Source organism: Ranitomeya variabilis, chromosome 1 (genome assembly GCF_051348905.1).
Source record: "Ranitomeya variabilis isolate aRanVar5 chromosome 1, aRanVar5.hap1, whole genome shotgun sequence".
Taxonomy (NCBI): Eukaryota; Metazoa; Chordata; class Amphibia; order Anura; family Dendrobatidae; genus Ranitomeya; species Ranitomeya variabilis.
Genome location: NC_135232.1, coordinates 482,224,148 through 482,246,867, shown reverse-complemented (window position 1 = coordinate 482,246,867; position 22,720 = coordinate 482,224,148). Strand labels below are relative to the sequence as shown.

The 22,720-nt window shown below is 36.9% G+C and overlaps 1 protein-coding gene across 3 annotated transcripts in view; it reads right to left on the bottom strand.

Moving 5' to 3' along the window:
• PAX5 (paired box 5) overlaps window positions 1-22,720 on the bottom strand; it is a 534,721-nt gene that overhangs the window by 474,632 nt on the left and 37,369 nt on the right. Inside the window, exon 1 of one of the 3 annotated variants that reach the window (XM_077251651.1) lies at window positions 16,795-17,428. The exons of the other annotated variants lie outside the window; for them this stretch is intronic. Coding sequence (XP_077107766.1) covers window positions 16,795-16,837 — 43 coding nt within the window. The 5' untranslated portion in view covers window positions 16,838-17,428. Of the gene's footprint in view, window positions 1-16,794; window positions 17,429-22,720 lie in introns of those variants that run through there. 3 annotated transcript variants of the gene reach the window in all.

The window sequence follows — 22,720 nt, the reverse complement described above, 5'->3', positions numbered from 1 at the left end:
CTCATCTTCTCTCCAAACCACACCTCACCACTTGTGCACTTGACTGCATCCCACCTCCTCCCCAACCTCACCACCACACTTATCCCATCCCTAACCCATTCCCCGACCAAAATTACTAATGACTTACTTACAGCCAAAGCCCACAGACAATTCTCTACACTTCTTCTTCTAGACCAGTCCCCTGCCATCAAAGACCATGCCCTATCCTGCATCTTATACCTTTCCAACCACATGTTTAGCATCTCCCACTCTCACACTACCTCCTCATCTCGCCCTTTCTCTGTTGGAGTCCCTCAAGGCTCTGTACTAGGATCCCCTATACTTCTCTATCTATGGCCTGGGACAACTCATTAAGTCCCATGGCTTCCAGCACCATCTGTACGCTGATGACACTCAGATCTACCACTCTGGCCCAGATGTCACCTCTCTGCTGTCCAGAATCCCAGAGTGTCTATCATATCCTCCTTCTGCTCCTAGTGCTTCCTCAAGCTCAATATGGACTAATTTGAACTCATTATCTTTCCTCCATCTCACATATCATCGCTACCTGATCTATCTATCACAATAAATGACATTACACTTTCCCCTGTACTGGAAATCCGCTGCCTTGGAGTAACCCTTGACTCTGCCCTGTCCCTCAAACCACACATCCAAGCTCTTGCCACCTCCTGTTGCCTACTGCTCAAAAATATTGCCAAAATCCATCCTTTCTTCAACCCTCACTCTACTAAAAAGCTTGTGCATGCCCTTATCATCTTCCGCATCGACTACTGCAACATCCTCTTCTGTGGCCCACCTGCTAGAACTCTCGCACCTTTCTAGTCCATCTCTTCATTTCTCTCCTTGCTATTCCTTCGTTTCCCCCCTTTGCAATTCCCTTCATTGGCTCTCAATTCCCCAGCATATTCAGTTCAAGCTAGTAACACTGACTAACTAAGCCATCCATAACCTTTCTCCTCCCTACATCTCTGAATTAATCTCCTGTTATCTTCCCTCACGTAATCTCTGGTCTTGCCAAGACCTCCTTCTCTCCTCCACACTTATTTATTCCCCCCAATCACCTCCCAAGACTTCTTCTGAGTATCCCCCATCCTCTGGAATTCTGTGCCCCAACATGTCCGATTATCCACAACCTTCGGATCCTTCAGACGAAACCTGAAAATCCATTTCTTCAAGAAAGCTTGCAACCTGCAATGACCATGCTGCCACCTCAACACCATCGGAGCTACTGCAACCCCCAAGCTACTGTCTCCTTCCCCATCATCCTGTAGAATGTAAGCCAGCCTTTGTACCTGTCTATTATTGTTAGTTTGTTTACTGCAAGTGATATCTCTATTTAGTATGTAACCCCTTCTCTTGTACAGCACTATGGAATCAATGGTGCTATATAAATAATAATAATAATTATGCTGTGGATTTTCCACATGCAAATCCACATGGGAAATTCACATCAAATCTACAGTGTGTGCCTTTACACTTACTGAGGCACAGCCATGCGTAATACCTGCAAAGTCCAAAGTAGAAGAACATTCTGCATGAATATATCATGTTTTGGAGGAGACAGAAAAACATTGCACCGTATTTCATTCAACTCTTTTAAAAAATATTAGTATTTATTTTTGTATAGAAGTGGGTGCTAAAACTATCAATATACATGGATTTGGGTGTTAGATTAATGAGAGATGAGAGATGATGCATATGAGATAGAAAGTTCTCAATCCTTTTAGTTAATTCCTCATTAAGTAGTTCCAGCTACAGATAAAGAGATCTAGTAGTTCCCGTATTACATTTATTTCCATTCTTTTTCATTTGATTTTACGTTTAATGTCTCTTTAATTGGATTTAGTTGGCATTTAGTAGGATTAACTAGCTACAGCAAAATATAAACTCAGTGCCAGCTCATTTAAAATATAATCAATGCAAGAGAAAAGTTGTAGCAGAGGTTTCTTTGGATATAAAAAGAGCATTTGCACTGGCTAAAGTTTCTGCACCTGGGAATGCTGTCACTTTCAAGCTTCAATTTACATAAACTGCGGTGACTAAAAGTAGCCTTTATATATAGTGCTTAGTATAATAATTGTTACCACCATTCAAGTCTATAACAGGTTATAAAGGACCACAAAACCCAAAACAAGAGCACTGGTAAATTAATGAAAAATGGAAAAATATTGATAATTGTGTAACAAGAAGTTGATAATTTCTCCATCACATTAAAGTGTATATCCTGGTAACTGCATATCAAAAAAGATCATTGAGATTGAGAAATCTCTTCTTTGACATCTGGGATATTTGGTTGAACTCCTCTTACAATAATAGAATTATTTTTGGCTATACTTGTAATGTTGCTTGTGACTCAATTGCCATAGACTTCCATGGATGTCACATTTGACTGCGACTTATCTGTAACTTTTTTACAGTAAAAACACAGCTATAAAATTTGTGTTACACAGATATTTTTGTTGCATGGCTTCTCTGAGAATTGCTCTCCTCCATCACATGTGGCCATATAGGCCCCAAAGTTGCCAGCTTGACTTTTTATTTTTTTTCTGGGCAGCTTTTAAAAATAATTTGAACATCAATTATTTTTATGGACACATTGTAAAATCATAATTAAAAATTTCATAATAAATCATTATGATGATATGTGATACACATCTACAGCCCATAAATCCTATATGAAGACATCAGCTGCAGTGACTGTAAAAATCTGTATAATTACAAGACAATAAAGTGCCTTATTTTTATGGGCTATCTTGGAATTTCTGGACGGTTGGCAATCCTGGTAGCCTCAACCTTAATCATTGAATTGAGGCTCTTCATTCCGTCTCTACAGATATTTAGGAAACAATGAGATGTTCTTAAAGATCTCAATGAATTTTAGCGTGTTCCTGTAATAGGAAGCGACAATTGTAAGAAATCAGCTCATTAAATTTATTCCATTCTAAACATTTTACAACTAAATGTGAAGAGTATTATTGAAAACTGGAAGCATTTAGGAACTACTGAAACTCAGTCATGAAGTGGCAGACCATGTAAAGTTATAGAGCGGGGTCGCCGAATGCTTAGGCACATAGGGCCTGATTATTCATCTGTGATTTATTGAAGTTACTTTTGTTTTTATTTTTTTGCCTTGTGGTATTTGCTGATGGTTTTGTGCCAAATTCTTCAAAATGGCACATGATGCTGATGACTTCAGCACAATCTCAAAAAGGCTCTTTATTTATGTCCAAGCGTTTTTTCAATGTTCCAGCACCAAAAGTTGCAAAGTCATTGAAAAGTCAAAAAAATGTACCAAATTAGAAGCTCTTTCAGAAACCTTACTACAGGAAGGAGAGCATGGTTGGACTGGAGTTAGATACACCCAAAAAATGTTTAATTTGTTAATAATCACATTTCATGATTCTTTCTAAGTCATCAGGACAAGCAAAGGTGTCAAGGAAAAAAAACTTAAAAAAGAAAGAAAAGTTAAAAAGTGGAGCATAACTTAGAAAATAAGGCACACACGCTAAAGCCACTAAAATGCAAATTACTCCAGAAAACTGAAAAACAAACAATTATAAATGTATAAAAGTGGTCAACGATCTACAGACTCAATAACTGCAGAAATCCAAACCTACTCTGTCAGTGACATCAGCACAAAAACTGTGCACTGGGAGCTTCATGACATGTGCCCCCGACTGCAAGCCTTACATGACCAAATACAATGCCAAGCATCTGATGTAGTGATGTAAAGCCGCCACCGCTGGACCCTAAAGCAGTGGAAATGGAGCAATAAATCATGCTTCTCTATATGGCTGTCTGATAGCTGAGTCTGGGTTGGCTGCATTGTGCCAAATGTAATTTGGTTGAGGAGTTAATATAGAAATGTATTTTGATATTGCGCTCTCCTATTAGTTGAGTGTATATTGCTTGCACCAGTCCATAAGCAATTCATGTTCCCTTGCACAGATCTAGCTTGTGAGGCATCAAGCACAAGTATTAAAAGTCAACATCAGCATCTGACCTCCTGAATGGACAAAAATTCCCACAGGCGCACTCCAAAATCGTGTAGAAAGTGTAGAGGAGTGGAAGCTGCTGTGGCTGCAAAGTTGGAACCATGTCCATATTAATGCCTATGGATTTAGGGTGTGATGTCAAAAGCTCCTGTAGGTGCGAGGTGTAGGTGTTCTGATACTTGTGTCCAGGCTTGGACTGGCCCACATGGTAACAGGGTTATCCCCCGGTGGGCCCCTGTGCAGATCTGGGCCCCCAACCCCACTGTATGGGCAGTACTTGGCATAATTCACTTGATTCACTCAGAAAAAAGCAGCATCTCATCATTTATTAACCAAACTACCAAGTTTATTATTATATAGAGATATAGGTAAATTTGTGAACGAAGGTAGTATAATATTTGCAAGCAGGTGAAAAGTGGGCCCCTCAAAGTCAATGTTACTGGTGGGCCCTTGTCACCCCAGTCCAACACTGCTTGTGTCCCTATGATATTTGTATAAATTCATTGTAATAAATTTATTTTAAAAAAGATTTAAGTTATTCACAAAGTGATTCAAAACTCTTGTTAAATTAAATAAAGCATAAATCCAGCCGAACATGAAAACATGTCTGTGTTCCTCAGTTCCTGACATGAAGTCACTTTGTATAGCCTTCCTATGATAAACTCTGGACTTTATCTCTGATGATAGGAAGTATCTGGAAGTAGCTGACTTACCACTGTCAGTCCTATTAGCTATAATGGGGCTGGTGGCTCAGGCTCCCAGTAGGCTCTCATCCTCCATCACATATAATATCCATACCAGTCAATCACTCTCGCTGTGCATAGACACATTGGACGTAGTATGTGATCTGATACTGTATATGTTTGTCAGGGATCTGTCAAGTGTGTGAGCATCCCCAATATTTAATGTTCCATATGTAACAAAAAAACTTGCAAATCTTTATTTGTAAAGCAAGTTGAAACAAAATGCTTGGAAGTATAATTTAATAGTGAAATCAGTAATGGAGGAAGTAACTAGCTTTTACTGCAGCTTGGGTTTCTGAATGAGAGAAGTTACCCATGATATAGATGATTGATTTATTGCATATGCCACCGCACAGATTCTGTAGGAGAGTATCGGATATTAAAGTCATCAGCCATTACTGGTAATAAAAATATCCAAATGCAATTGAATATAAACATGTGTCTATTATTCCCAGTGCTGTCATGATCCATGGGAATCTAAATTGTGTGTATCCAGCATTTACCTAAAAATCCAAACTCTACAAGTATTATTTAATTATGTAACGGTTATCAGATATCTAATATTTTGACCTAAAAGTATTTGTTCTGCAGCACTCCGTTATATCCAAGGGACCAAATATTCTGTTCAGCTTGAGTCTATTAATGAATATAATCTACGTTCTGAGCTAAAGGAGAGCGAGCTCCGGGGCGCTGTACAAGGCGTCAGCTGAGGCTGCATGTGTTAGACCATTATAAGGGCATGTTCACCTACATCAAGATTGCAGCAGACATTTCTGCAAATGTCACATACATTTGAATGAGGTGGGTAAAAATCCATGCATTTGCTATAGAAGCAATCTCTCTTCAGATGTATGGAACTGATTTTCAGTCACAGACATTTCTGCAGTAATCTGCCATACTCTCTGCAGTCAATACTCAATTGAATAGGTTTTACCCTTGCTGAAGCATTACAACATTTTCAGAATCAGTCATTCATGGCATCATTTCTTGTACAAGAGAGTCAAAACTTTCCATTATTACCTCTTTCTTCTCACACGCTAAACACCAGGTCTCCTGCTTTATAGAGCTACTGATTGCTAATTTATATACTGCATTTTGTGCAGAAACTTTACGTAAACCGCCAACTTGGAAACATATAGACACAAGTGTAACCATGTCTTATTTCTCAGTGTTAATCTAAGGTTCTTTATAAACATATTGCTATTTCTATTGATCTGCCAGCAACATCAAATGTAAAAGGGAGAAAAATTTGTAGCCTCTGGGCCAGTGTACTGTGATCCTCAAACTATCTGGGGCATCACCTGTGCTTTTTCTAATTAGTAGCCCCCGCAACGTCATTATGTTGGGCATGACACGCGCATGCCATCCTATGGGCGTACTAATCAGAAGAGGCACCGGAGATGCCGATGGTAGTAGGAAGCTTCCAGTGCTTTTGTCCAGCAACCATGAAATAATGACCACTGGACAACAGACCTGCAAATCATATTGTTTAACTCTAGTTAATATAAATAACACATTACAAAAATCAGTAACAAGAGCTTTGCTACGTTCTGTAAAATATATTAATGTTATTGTAATATTACATACACTTCTCAACATTGAACTTGCAACACCAAGAAAAAAAGTTGTGGAGTTATGGGAATCACAGGATGGATAGACGTGTTAATAATATGTAAATGATAAAAAATGGAAACAAAACTTTCAAAACATCTCTATGTATTCTGTACTGAGTATTAGCCCCATGTGCAGAAATCCACACACTTTCACTTATTGGCATGTTATCAGTGAGGTTATTAATGGTTGTTCTGTCACGTTGAATGCACTTCAGCATGCAAATCATCAAGATCCACTGCTGGCAGCTCCATTTAATTGCCAACCAATCATGTCCCAGCTTTGCTTGATGGGAGACAAATCCAGAGATGCTGCAGGGTATGGTAGCACATTTTGGTCAAAAAAGGCTGCTCATGTTAGGACGAGAAACAAGCCGCCTGATGTTGTCTTGCTGAAAAACTAATCCTGGGACGTTTTGGAGAAACAGTCATACCACCAATTGGTAGTAGCATGACCAAATCAATGCATCCTCGAGCTGTCAGTGCACCTCAAATGAAGATTAGAAGGGTCTAGCTACTGTGTATTATGCCACCTCACACCATAACCCAGAGTAGGATCTATGTAACATTCCTTCATGGTCTCTAGACCAATCTCAAACTATCATTGCATCAAAAACAAAAGCAGCACTCATCGCTGAAGAGGAAAGCTTTTCATTCAAGCCTCCACTGCTCCACTCCAGCCAACGCCATAAAGAGGACTTCACGTAGGAATGTCGCACTGGTCCTTTCCCTGGCTTATGGTGTGGCATGGTATAATGTCGTTGCACTCCGCTAGCCTTCATTCCATGACCACTAACAGTTGGATGCTACAGTGATTTGGCAGTTGAGGTGCTCGTATGGTCATTTCTCCAGTCCTACTATGAGGAGCTTTCATGATCTAAATGTGCTACCATGGCCTGCAGCATCTATGGACTTGTCTTCATCAAGGTGTCTCAGTGCGTGCTAATGGTGCTTATACCTGATACAGAAGAAATCGAGATGGTTTTGAAAATGTTATTTCCATTTTTTTCATCATTTGCATAATATTAGCAAGTCAATCTTGATATTGCCGTTTCAATGTTGAGGAGTGTACTAAAATATCATATTAACATAAGTACATATGTAATTTTGTATACCATAATTGGTGCAAATCAATTCGCACATCCCATTCCATCGGCCACGACATTGAAGGAGTACCACTTCTTACCTGCTGTCATCTGCGGCTCTTCATTTGATTAGGTGACCTATCACGATGTCATCATTGTGGAGTGTTCCACCTATAATGTTGCATCAGGCCGGCTAATCAAGATCTGCAGATGTCATCAAGCAAAAGGCAGGAGCCAATGGCATGGGATCCGGGGATACATTTGCACCTACTCTAGTATAAACATACTAAATAAGATTTTTTTAAATTCTGTGTTTGTGCTAAAAAGCCATTAAAAATAATTTTTAATATATCTGCTGGGTAAATGGTGGACTATGGCTAGTCACTATATGCTTGCATACAGCAGCTAGAAACATGTATCAACTGATGTTTCACTTTTTCATGTCACATTTGAAGCAAAGTTAAAATCTTTAACATGTAAGAGTAGACAAAATGGCCCAAGACCAAAACCAATCCTCAAACCTAGATAACCACATCTCTGTCCGACTACTTGCCAATGTCAAAATAACTTGTCTGAATCATTTATTAACATGAGCCCTATTTTTCTTTTGTGTATAGTCTATTGTGTACCGGTCGGGGTCCAGAGGCTGGGAACAGCACCGATTGGCAGACTGGAGAATTTTTATCCCAAATCAATGCACTTTTAAGTCAATTACAAAATGAAGTGGTAGGTCCGACTAGAGCTCCATTCATTGTCCATGGGGCTGCCAGAAAAAGCTGAGTGTAGGGAGTGGAGTAACAGTCGAATATGCTGCTCCATTCTATCCAGAATAAAAGTTCCCTGCTCTGTCGATCAGTGCGGGTCCCAGCAGTTGGTCCCACTGATCAATAAGTTATCATATAACTTGTTTTCACCTGACAACCTCTTCAAGGTACAACATATTAGATATAGATATAACCCGGGCAAGCTGGTCCCATCAAGCACATTTGATAGTTATTGTGATAGGATGATTCATCTGCCAATGCACAGCAGTACGACAAAAAGCGCGACTGGTAAATGACTTTGAGTATGGCCTATGCAGTAATATGTCCCATATACCAAATAAAAGATACACTACTACACAACATCTGACCATGAAAGTGAGCCAACACAATGCGCAGGCAGCAGGGAAAGCAAGTGGATTGCTTAGCTCTATACCTAGAGGTAAGACTTTCGAAATAGGGAGACTTTGATCCCATGGGATAGAGCTCTAGTGAGACCACATGACAAATATTGTGCTTAGTTTTGGAATTCTCACCTGTAAAAAAAATATTAGTAATTATGTTTCTTAATGTGACGTATGAGCATCCATTTTGTAAGGTAATTATTGATAACTATGTTTCATACGCATTACTCTGCTTTGTTTCACTCTTTAGAGTTCAGCAAATATATTTGAGCAAATCTTTTCAAACCACGTAACAGAAAAGTGACATTGTTGCCCATTGCTACTGATCATAGCTTAGCTTTCAACGGTTGTCATGGTCAACGAGACTAGTTCTTTTCTGTTCCATAGTTTTCATAAATAAGGCCTATTCTGCAGCGGATGAAGAGACCACCTTGACCCCTTCATACATTTAGGTCTGAACATCAACCGTGTTACTATCTAGAATATATTCACATGAAATAGTAAATTTGAACTTGAACATGCTGGCCGCCCACTGATAAATCTGTAACTATCACATGGCATGTATAATGTTGGTATGATCTTATCTAATAGAGAGGACACCATTGCCCCATTGCATGGGTGCAAATACTGCCCCCCTAATAGTCACACCCCTGAAGGGCACAGACAGTGGCTGTCATGGTATGAGATGATGAGGCCTACACTGACATCATAGTATATTCTGCAAATTTAAGAAGCAAACTTTAATCTCAGGGTTTCTTTTCTTCATAATTTACTGTTTTGTAGCAAGTTTCTATGCAGATATATGGCAACTCATTTTCATTAGAATAAATACACAGTAATCTCAAATATGCCATAGAATGCTCAATCTGTATCAGAGTTTACTTGTATTGCCTTTCTAGAATATAACAAAAAACAATATTGGCCACAGTTATTGAACTAGTGTTGTATCTCTCTGGGTACTTAAATTCTCAGATGGTAACGTGGGTGTCCTTATGAAAGTGCCATGATCACTACCATCAGAATTAATGAATTACCCCCATTGTGCAGTCTTTACAAATGACCAATTATACAACAGTGAAATGTCGTTTGGGATACAAGTGACACAAGCCTTTGTTAAAAAGTCAATAATAATGAGCTGTAAGTCTTTATTCATAGTGTTTTAAATTCAGCTTACATCATTAATTTCTACTTAGCTTCATTACCTCTCAAACACTGGTGTCAACTAGGTGGGGACCTTAGAAAACCATAATTTAATCCTTTCAGTGCCAAACAGGCCTGGGATACAGTAGAAACAGGGTTATACTTGACAAACATACTTCTACAGAATTTTAAAAAAAAACTCACACACGGAATATATATATAATAGTCCATACACATGATGGAGGCAGTAGTCACAAGGACGAAGTGAAAAAAATGTGGAGTTTTATTCCCCGTTCGTCTAGGTACAATATCTCAGCTTTAGTTGAGAGTTTGCAGGTTGCTTAAAAAGGCTTCAGTTGGGAACCTTGAACTGTTGCACCTAAATCGATCTATAAAACTCCACACTTCTTCACCTGAACTCTTTAAGTGCTGCCTCCATTTTGTGTTTTTTGGATAATCAGAGTGCTGTATTCTAGGTTACTTCCAAGAGTGAAAATTGTTCTGCTATGTTATGTATAAAAACATAAGTACATGTAAAAATATAAATATATTGTATATAGATAGACTTGCATGCATGTGTATAATATATATATATATATATATATATATATATATATATATATATATATGCACTAGCAAGCAGTAAACAGTACACAGGTGCCATGTCTTCCAGGCATATACCAATCCTCAATATAATGGAAAAAAATGAAGACAGCCCTCCCCTTTAGAAAATTATAAAGATGATTCAATAACCCATAAGGGCTTATAGCAACATTTTAGCTCCAAATGTGAGCATATATATATATATATATATATATATATATATATATATATATATATATATATATATACATCAAACAGGACAACATACCTGCAACAGCCCAACAATGTGAGTGAAGATTTTCAGATTCACTGGTAATCAAATCCGAAAATACAAGTGGTAAAAATGGAGCCAGCAAGTCATTCAGTAAAAGTTAGTAACATATTTATTCTATGGCTAAGGTAAGCAATATTTCGGCTCTAACACTGAGCCTTTCTCAAGTGATAGAGCTGAAACTTCACGTACCTTTGACATGGAATAAATATTTTTCTAAGTTTTACTGAAGCACATGCTGCCTCCGTTATATACAGTATATACAGTGTATATATATATTCGTTATAAATTGCTAGCTCTTTACATTTGGAGACGTTATAGGTAAGGATGACTTTGTCACCTGGAGTTGCTATTTCAAGTCTATGCTTACGGAATGATAAGAACAATATGCAAAAATGCAAAGACACCGATGATATGGCCTTCTAAATACTATTCGAAAATAAAATAACTAACTACTAATAATACTCAACATAAAGGAAGTTTCCTCAGAACATAAAATAACCTGAATAGAATATTTAGTGTAGTAAGGTTATCTATATGTAACAAAAACTGCAAACCATTGCAAACATAAATATGGCCATATCAGCACTGTGGCAATTTTCGAACTACTGAACTATTTGGCCTTGATGGCAGTGCACTCGCTCAGCAGCTTGGGGGGTATACTTAATATACTAACAATATCAGAGAAACCTAAACACTAAATTTCATCTATTTTTTCTTTATTATTTTATGAAGGCTCTTATCTTTTTTTTATATTATTGTCTGCATAGAACTGGTATATTATACAGACAGAGCAGTGATTATGGGGTCTATACTTTGAGAGAGACCCCATGATTTTCTATTCTTTATATTTGAACTATTTTTTCTTGAGTTTTTATGTTCTCACACCTATTTTATTTAGTGCCAAGATGTTGGCGCTGTATAAATAGATGCTAATTATCAAGCGTCCTATTTCTATTATTAATTTTGCTTTTTATTACTCAATGTTTGTTCGGCCATTTCTACCTAACATTATATCAATACTTATAATCTGTTAGACAATGTTTTAATTTGAAATATTCTGCATTTACTGCTGTTTATTTCCAGTCATTTGCCTAATTAGAGTCCAAGCTCTTTCTGATTTAAAGAAAAAAAAGATATAAAAGAAAAGATATAAAATAAGATTTTCTAGATAAGTTTAGCTATACATGCTAATCCTAATAATATCTGCCCTGGGAAAGCAGGTCTGTACCTTTAACATGACATGCACACTGAGCCACACAGCAGATTGTATAGTATGAGACAGTGACCCAGCTGGGGAAAGATATTATCTGTAACCGTTAATCATGTAAGGTTCACCTATGTTGCACAGTGAATCACATTAAAACAAACTAATCAAGTGTGATTAATAGCATTTAGAGTTGATTCAATATTGAAGCGTATTTTATGCAAAACCATTGAGAGTTTCTATTAAACAGGAACTCAATCAGCATAGTGGCCATTTAAATAGCTGTTTTTGAAATAAGGACAAGGCCAAGGGCTGAAATACGGAGGAGGGGGGTAGACCATCCACGACCAGCTATGGCCTTAGACATTCTGCCTTAATTAGTGTAGTTTTAAAATCAAACCTTATCATGGGGGTAAATGTGTCATCTATTTGTGAGGGACCAGGACACATTCTGGTGCAGGTGGTCCATCAGAAGCTGAGGACATTAGCTTCTGCTCCCTTTTGTCCTGCTCTATGTCTTGCCCTAGAGAATAGCCAATGGGTGCATTGTTGTGTGAAAATAAGACTATGCTGTGGGTTTTATTATATAGGATTCCATGATTTATTGAAATAACAGTATTTATTTTAGTATAGTATTTACAGCCCAATGTACTGTATGTATGACCAGTGCAGTACAGCTTGTCCATAAAGTAACAGGGATTTTTCTGTCTGTACCATATATTTAATTCAATTCTAAAATCAGTTTGCTTCTTTACTATTTTTGTCATTTGCGACTTTCTTTGAAATCTAGTTGCATTTTTTTAATCACAATTCATTTAATATTATTTCTAGTATAAGCTGCATATATTATCTAACTCGTTGTGATGATGTATTAATATGAGATCTGTTTCTTCATCTCGAAGGTAGCAATTCTAAATACTTGCTAAATCAGGGCACACATTTAAAATTGTAATACATTTCCAACAGAATAGTAAGTTTTCTCATCAAAGAAGTCATTTTGGACTATTGCGCAATAGCTTCTGATTGTAACACTATGTTGGGGTCTGAGCAGAAGTCTACAGGGAACCTAAGCAACCGTCACTTTTTGACTGCACAATAAATCATCTAAATAGTCAAAGTCTTAATGTATGACTGAAATTGACAAATAATAAAGATGCAAGGGGTTATGTGATCAAGTGATTAAGTAAAAATCAATATTTCCACGAGAAGGCCCTCCACTGTGGCAATTGCTCTGCTGGATACAGTAGAGAGATTTTGATTAATATACTAGAAGTGAAATCTAAAGCGAATGTATAAACAACAGTGACAGCTGCTGGGATGTGCCCGGTTGTGGTAGAGGGCACAAATCAAATGTGAGACCCTTTGTCTGCCAGTGATTGGTTCCGTCCTCAAGGAGGAGGATCATTTAATATGGGGTTTATCTGTTGACTGTGAAACACAAAACACTGTCTTTGCTTAAATAAAAACTACATATATTAAACATGTATTTTAAAAAGCAAACTCAAGTGATATCCTACTAATTATCATACTTCATAACAGTTTTGATATTTAATTCATGCCTTATTAAAAATGAATTCAGTAGTTCATTAGTTTTTGGGTTTTTTTTATTTAAAGATTCCAAAAAAATAATAATCTGCCTGGAGACATTAAGTAATTATGTGATGTTAATACGTAGCATGGTACACATGGTAAATGCTATAATATGGGATTTGTTTATATAGTGGACAGGTACACTGGACAACAAACTGAAATCATTCATTTACTGTGCAGGACCTTGTCCTCAGTGCCCATTTACTCTCTGCCAGGGAAATGTTAGCCGCATTAAAATGCCACTTCTTCATGCAGAAATCATTGTCTTCCTAAACTTACAGCACTACATCATTTTTCCCTAAATAAAAAATATTATAATATACAACATTTTTACTTGTTTGAGCCAGTCACAAACTTCCATTAGAGAGTCTTTTCAGCTCTCTGTGCGCTAATTACATACTGTATATATATATTTGACTAGTATAAGCAAAGTATGGTCAGTTATATAGTTTTATAACTCCAACTTGAAGAATAGCCTAATTAATTAGTTTTACTAAAATCCAAAGTAAGCTCATACTATAGTATGCTTAGTACTGGAGTAATAATAACAGCAATAATTAGAAAATATTTACTAACTAATACACACATATATATATGTGTGTGTGTGTGTGTATATATATATATATATATATATATATATATATATATATATATATTATATGATATTTTGGATATATAAGTATATAATATCATTATATATTATATTATATATATAATATTATATTATATATATATATATATATATATATATATGTATATATATATATGTATATATAATAAAGGGGCTATGGAATCCGTTTATGAAAAATGCAGAACATTTTTGTCCTTTGATACTAGATAGAAAATTCCATGAATTCTATACACAATTAATAGTACCCAGTGTGCAGCAATATCTGCCTGTCTATGCAATATAGAAACACTGTAGGTAGTTAGCAATGTGCAGTATGGAGCAGATGACTACAAAGGAGGGGGCTCTTCATGTGCCACTGAGCAAGAGGCAGTAAATGTTGATGTATCTCTTTCTAATAAGGCATAGCCCGGGTTTCCCCTCTGTGTATAATACAGCCCCCCACACAAGGATCCGTACTCCTAACCCTGCACTATGGGCACCATGCCTGCAGTATACATGGACACCATTGCCTAGCTCTAGTAGATGGACACATTCCCAGGTCGGCTGGGGTTGTGCCTTTGCCCCTAGGTGGGTATCAGGGAATATGTCCAGCCTAATTGCTTCTATCAGCTCCATCTCCTTCAGTCTGCAGGCTGCCCTTACATCACATCCAGTAATAGTGGAATACTCACCTACACTACATGCACAATCTAATGTGACACTATAGCCATGTGCTTTGACTAGTTAATATGGAAGTTGGCCCATAATAGTGTCCTCACGTCAAAGGTGGGATTTTATCGAGCAAGGACTGGTGATATTTAGTTTTACATAGAAATATCGGTAGCTACAATTGTTCCACTCATTTCTGCTTTGTTAAAAATTAAGGTGGAAATTCGTCATTTTATGTATTTTTATTTTTCATTTTTTACCAGCCCAGAGGAAACGACAAGTAGCGATGTGCTCTCCAGGCAGAGGGATCAGCAATGTTTGCAGGACAGCGCGGCCATGTAAACAGGAGGCGCAGGGATGAGCTGGGGGGGCTGCCTGAGTGATTCTCCAGTCTGCCATCCCGGCCACGGCCACTGAGCACAGCTTCCTGGGGCCACAGCACGCACACAAGCCGCAGCCGGGACGGAGCCGTGTCTGTACACGTGGAGCATGCCTCCCCCATAGCCGGCTGCCTCCCCCATAGCCGGCTGCCTCACTGAGCCGGCTGCCTCACTCTGCACACTCCTGCCGGGCACAGGGACAGCGCAGACTGGGGAAACCAGCAAAGATGAGGCTCACCTCTGCTCCAACACAACACCATACAGCTCAGATGTTACTGGGTTTTCTCATTACCCTATTTCAATAAAAAATGAATAATATTCTAAGTGGATGCCTAACCTGAGCATTACACGAGGAAGGGGAAATTATTTAGATAAAGGAATTAATATAAGGAACAATTGGGACAAACTAACTGAGATAGATAGAGAGATAGATAGATATGTGTGTCTATGTATTCAGATATATTTATATATATATTTTTTTTATATATACACACACATATACACACACACACAAACATATATATACACACAAACATACACACATATATACACACATACACACAAACATATATGTATATATACACACACACACACACACATATACACAAACATATACTGTATATACACACACAAACATATATATACACACACATATATATATATATATACACACACACACAAACATATATATATACACACACACAAACATATATATACACACAAACACACACACATATATACACAAAAACATATATATACACACAAACATACACACACACATATATATATACACACACACACAAACATATATATATATACACATAAACATATATATACACACAAACATACATATATACACACATACACACAAACATATATGTATATACACACACACACAAACATACACACACGCATATATATATATATACACACAAACATATACTGTATATATACACACACAAACATATATATACACACAAACATATACATATATATATACACACACAAACATATATATATATATATATATACACACACACACACACACACATAAATACACGCACACACACACATATATATACATACACATAAATACACACACATAAATACACGCACACACACATATATATATATGTATTTTCATAGGCAGTATTTTGAAGTAACTGTTGAAAAAAAGAGGTTTAGTTTACATATAACACTGCAGTACTGCTTATATTATTTCGGACGTGTTAAAAACCAACTTGTGAGCAGGTATATAGCTACATCCCTATATACACAGAATGCACATGGTTTGCTTAACACTTTATTCGCTGTGCCTGAGCAGTTAAGTCACTGACAGCATTACTGGAAATGCGGAATAAATGTGCCTGTGCTGCACAATGATGAAGATATTAATGTAGCTGACTAGAATAACTGCTAAATACAATTAATGGGCAGTGAACTATAAAACCGCCATTGTTTGCAGAGGTGGTACATACCCAAATACTTGCACACCCCATCCGTACAAAGGTACTGCAATAATAGTTATGGGTTCCTACCACATATCACATATTACAATAGACATAATAATAATAATACCTGAATAATACATATTTTTTCCATCCATAAAATACAATGATTTCCCCATTGGTGAGTAGAGGTGGGAGCTGTGAGTTGTGCGCGACCCCCCAGCTGGAGGCAGCAGTGCGGAGCCGGGGACTCAGAAGTGAACGAGCAGCCTACTTACTATGCATTGCTGCAAACGGGTCGTGCTTACAGTGTATTTCCATGGAAGCGATCCGGGTGCCTGTAGCAATCTCCTTACTAATGCTCGGGCTCCAGTGCAGTGGGCCCCTCAGGGCAGACCCCAGAGCAGGCTGGCAGGGGGCTCAGTGACTGCTCGGCCACATGGGCTGTAGTCTGCAGTGTGCTCGGGGGGATCTCTGGACTATGGCTCCGACCCCACTCACTGTACAATCCGCTGCACACAAGCCTGCCTATGCCTGTCCATCCAGTCACATGCGGGCACACAGTGACTGGCCTGCCACCTCCCCGGCTCTCATAGCAGGCTGCCAGAGATCACATCAATCACATGCAGGGAAACCCTCCAGCCCCAGGCACGGGGGTCCACGGGGCGCAGGAAGAGCTCAGGAAAAGTTTCCTGGCCAGCAGCTTGTAGATCATCGATCGGTCCTCGGGCGCCGGAAAGTCGCCCCAACTGTGGCAGTCACTTTGGCTGGTGAAAAGTCCCGGTGAGCCCAGGCGTCGCTAGGACAGTGGTGGAGGTATGCGCCGTGCAGTAGTCTCTCTGCTGTAGCGGCGGCTGCTCCTCCAGATCAGCACTGTCTTGTGTGCGGCGCCTTTCAGGACCTGTTTCAAGTGGACAGCGCTCGGGGCTAAGCTGAGCCGGCGGGGGGCGGGGCCTGCTGCGAGGAGCCACGTCAATCACCCCACAGCTGTCATTCACTAAAGCGAAATGTGGGCGGCGCTTACCTTCGATTGGACAATTACAGAGGGCGTGAGGCTAATGAATTTCTATTGGCTCTCGGCGTGCGAATAAGAAGAACCAATGGGCAGCGTGCCTGACGTCACGTTCATTGACAAACTACTGGAAGAGAGGAGAAGTGAGTGTAGCAGAGCGCAAGCCCTTACCGATCCATGTGGGAAGTAATGGGAGACCTGCGGGGACGGGATCGGGGAGGATCTGCCGCCAAGAGCACAGCGAACACCTGCCCACGTGATCTCACCCTGCCGCTGCTAATCAGGGGTTAACCAGCACATCTGTGCCGGCACTGTGTGTGTACACTGGCCTCCGAAGCCATCGCTTTTCTGTGCTGCTATGTGGAAATTATACAGCACTGATACATAGCTTTATATTATAACTACGCGTGTTTATATATGAGTGTGTGTGTAAATTTATATATGTGTGTGTGCTCTTGTATATGTATAGATGTGTGTGTATACTTGTATATGTATATATATTTATGTGTGTGTATATACTTGTAATGTATTATATATGTGTGTGTGTGTGTATGTGTGTATACTTGTGTGTGTGTGTGTATAAATTTATATGTGTGTGTATACTTGTATATGTATATATTTATGTGTGTGTATAAACTTGTATATGTATATATTTATGTGTGTGTATAAACTTGTATATGTATATATGTGTGTGTATACTTGTATGTGTATATTTGTGTATATAAATTTGTATATGTGTGTGTATACTTGTATATGTATATATGTATGTGTGTATACTTGTATATGTATTTATTTGTGTGTATAAACTTGTATATGTATATATGTGTGTGTGTATATACTTGTTGTATATATATAAGTGTGTATGTGTGCGTATGTATACTTGTATATGTATATATGGATGTGTGCATACTTGTATATGTATATATATATATATGTGTGTGTGTGTGTGTGTGTGTGTATAAACTTGTATATGTATATATGTGTGTGTATACTTGTATATGTATATATTTATGTGTGTGTATAAACTTGTATATGTATATATGTGTGTGTATACTTGTATGTGTATATTTGTGTATATAAATTTGTATATGTGTGTGTATACTTGTATATGTATACATGTATGTGTGTATACTTGTATATGTATATATTTATGTGTGTATAAACTAGTATATGTATATATGTGTGTGTGTATATATTTGTTGTATATATATATAAGTGTGTATGTGTGCGTATGTATACTTGTATATGTATATATGGATGTGTGCATACTTGTATATGTATATATATATGTGTGTGTGTGTGTGTGTATAAACTTGTATATGTATATATGTGTGTGTATACTTGTATATGTATATATTTATGTGTGTGTATAAACTTGTATATGTATATATGTGTGTGTATACTTGTATGTGTATATTTGTGCATATAAATTTGTATATGTGTGTATATACTTGTATATGTATATATTTGTGTGTGTATAAACTTGTATATGTATATATGTGTGTGTGTGTATATACTTGTTGTATATATATATATATAAGTGTGTATGTGTGCGTATGTATACTTGTATATGTATATATGGATGTGTGTATGCTTGTATATGTATATATATATATGTGTGTGTGTGTATAAACTTGTATATGTATATATGTGTGTGTATACTTGTTTGTGTGTATATACTTGTATATGTTTGTGTATACTTATATATGTGTGTGTGTATAGTTGTATATGTGTATATATATATGTGTGTGTGCATATATACTTGTATATGTATATATGTGTGTATACTTGTTTGTGTGTATGTATATATGTATGTGTATACACTTGTATATGTTTGTGTATACTTGTACATGAATATATGGGTGTGTGTATAGTTGTATATGTCTATATATGTGTTTATGTGTGTATATATACTTGTGTGTGTATGTGTATGTGTATATGTATATATATATATGTGTGTTTATACTTGTCTATGTATATATGTGTATGTATTCTTGTTCATGTATATGTGTGTATACATATAATATATGTGTGCAAGTACGTGGGTATATATATAATGGTTACCTATTAGACACATACAAGCTGCAGCATTATATTAGACTACTAATACCACTGTGTATACACACATACATATACATATATCCCCACGTACTTGCACACACATATAATCCTAGATTGCATGTTCCAGGATAGGAATAGGCTAAAGACCATCCCATCTCCGGAGGAAATCTCTGTAGTTACCTCCACACTGCATAATCCCAAATGTTCTCTGCTGCTATGGTGAATTTCCAATAAGTGCCTCGCAATCTAAGACCCAAACCAAGCGTGCAAAACTTCAATACATTTTATCCTTTTCTTCACTATACAATAAATCCCCATGATACCAAGTACTAGAAAATCGTACGCAGCCAAGACATCTAAGTGAATCAAATACACATGGGCTGTCTTTACAGCCGCCACTAATAGTTTTATGTGGATTTTAAAGCTATAGCCGTCACACACGATGAGAGCAACGCCTAAATATTCAGATGTTCCCTACATTGTACAATATTCATATATTTTATATGTGCAGTATACACAGGCAATCTATTCAGTAAGTTATACTGTGCATGATATTATATTAAACTAAAAAGAAGAAAGGAATAAAGAAATGTATCTATCTAGATACATAAGATACACAGATACATATATTTCTTTCTGTTATATATATATATATGTGTGTGTATATACATACATACAATTGCAGAAATATTTCTTCCGTTTTCACACTATCTGTTTTGGGGTGAATAACATTGGATTATTGTGGTTGCAGTGAAAATATATCATCTGATTTGTAGCGTTTTCCATTTTAAAACGTAAATATTGACCCTTTCTAAATACAAAATTATATAAGCTTTGGTTTTTATTTTAATTCAAGGAACACAAGAAAAATAACAAGCAAAAACTAGCCAGATATCACACACTCTAGCCTTCTCAAAAATACTCTAAAACTCCTTTTAATAATCATTCATTGATAGAAAGCGTTTACTACGAATTCCAGTGTTCCCGATTAGTCTCCAAATGAATGCATATATATGTAAGTCCATCACTGAGCTTGTTAGTTTACAACAGCAGCACATAGGTATGGCGCCTGCAGGATTAGTAATATCAGAAAGGAAAATGATTATTTCTACACAGGACCAATTACCAAGCTTCCCTCCTTCTGTTCTATACAGATACCATCACCATACTACGTATATATATATATATATATATATATATATATATATATATATATATATATATATATATATATATATATATATATATGTAACATTATAAACAAAGTATCTTACGAGGTATCCAAACAAATCGATCGCATATTAAAATATATAAATTGAGCAATAATCCAGCAGGCAGTAAGAGCTTGCTAATAAAGTAACGCATCTATCTATCTATCTATCTATCTATCTATCTATCTATCTATCTATCTATCTATCTATCTATCATATTTTATGTTAGGATTATTACATACGCTGACACATATACAGATGCAGTTCAGCTGAATTTCTGGAGGACATGAGGTTGTGCATCGAATGAGATACAAATTATATATGTGAATATCTGAACATCTATATATGTAATTTGTGAACATATATATATATATATATATATATATATAAATACACACACACACACATACATTTACACATCACATATACATATCATTCCTATCTCATGCGGTGCACATATATGCATATATTTATTTAGAAGTATTATTATTATTATTTATTTTAAAGTATATATATACATATAAACACGCATATATAATTCCTATATCACTCGATACATATATATATATATATATATATATATATATATATATATATGTTTGTGACACACACATCCATATGTATATGTGTATATATGCATTTATGCGTGCGTATATATATCTGGGTGGACAGATAAATATATATATGTATATATATATATATATTATTTGTATATGCACATTGTAATAAATGTATACATGTACACAAACAACGCCTCTCTTTATAACCACCTATATTTCCCCCTACTTTAGCATTTGCACCTCGTTTCCTGTTTCCACCCACAGACAGTAAATAGCAGTGTGAACCCCCTGTGCTATTAGCCTTTTTTTAGCTGTGCACCTTGCAGGAAACAGAGCTGCCTGTATCACCCCAGAGGCACTAGTGACTCATCTGGTAACACACGAGTTCTTACACTTCCTCTTAGACTCTTGCCATAATAATGTCCTGATAGCTGCGCCTCTCCCCTGTGCTGCTATTGATCCACGAGTGGCACAGCGTGGGCACTTCATCAGCGATTAACACTGAGGCCAAAAGCTGGTGATTCGGACTGTGCTTCATGGCCACCAGCTCTACACATAACCTCTATGCATGACCTCTATACACTCCATAAACATATTATTATTTTGTAACTCCGCCTTTGAACTAATAAAACCCTTTTGTTGCTGATTCTTTATAGGAAAGTTTAATGTTTCATAGTAAAACCAACAGGATAAAAGTACTAAAGATTCATTTTTGGTGACAAGCTTTAGGTCAAAATCCTTCTCTTAGACCAATAGTGGAGAAGCCGGAAAGCTTCCAGCAAGCACGTGTGTTCAGTATGCTATTCTCCTATTCCACAGTTTATACATATATTTGTTGTAATGTCATTTATGAGAGCAGTTATTGTAGGTTATATGCACAACATAATGAGCTGTAAGAGCAGATTCTGCAAGATAATAGTCTCAAAATCACTTTATATTAGTTAAACAGACAAAAAAAGACTCCTGAACTATTTCTGTCTCTATATTTAGAGATACTGAACATTCTGAATCCAGTATTAGTAATGTCTATTCTCAATATTATCCCAGCATTTAATGAGTTATGCAAACATGTATATTCTCAAATCAAAAGACTGATGACAAATAGATTAGGAATTCACAACTTTAAATATTTAGAATTGAGAGTCCTCAGTGGTTGATACCTTTTAATGGCTAACTGAAAAGATGGTAACAAATTGCAAGCTTTCGAGACTACACAGGTCTCTTCATAAGGCTTCTTTTCAGTTAGCCATGAAAGGTATCAACCACTGAGGACTCTTAATTCTAAATATTTTTCTATCTACTGGCTAACACAGTACCAAGATATATATCTTTCCTGTATCAACTTCAAACAGTAATTGGC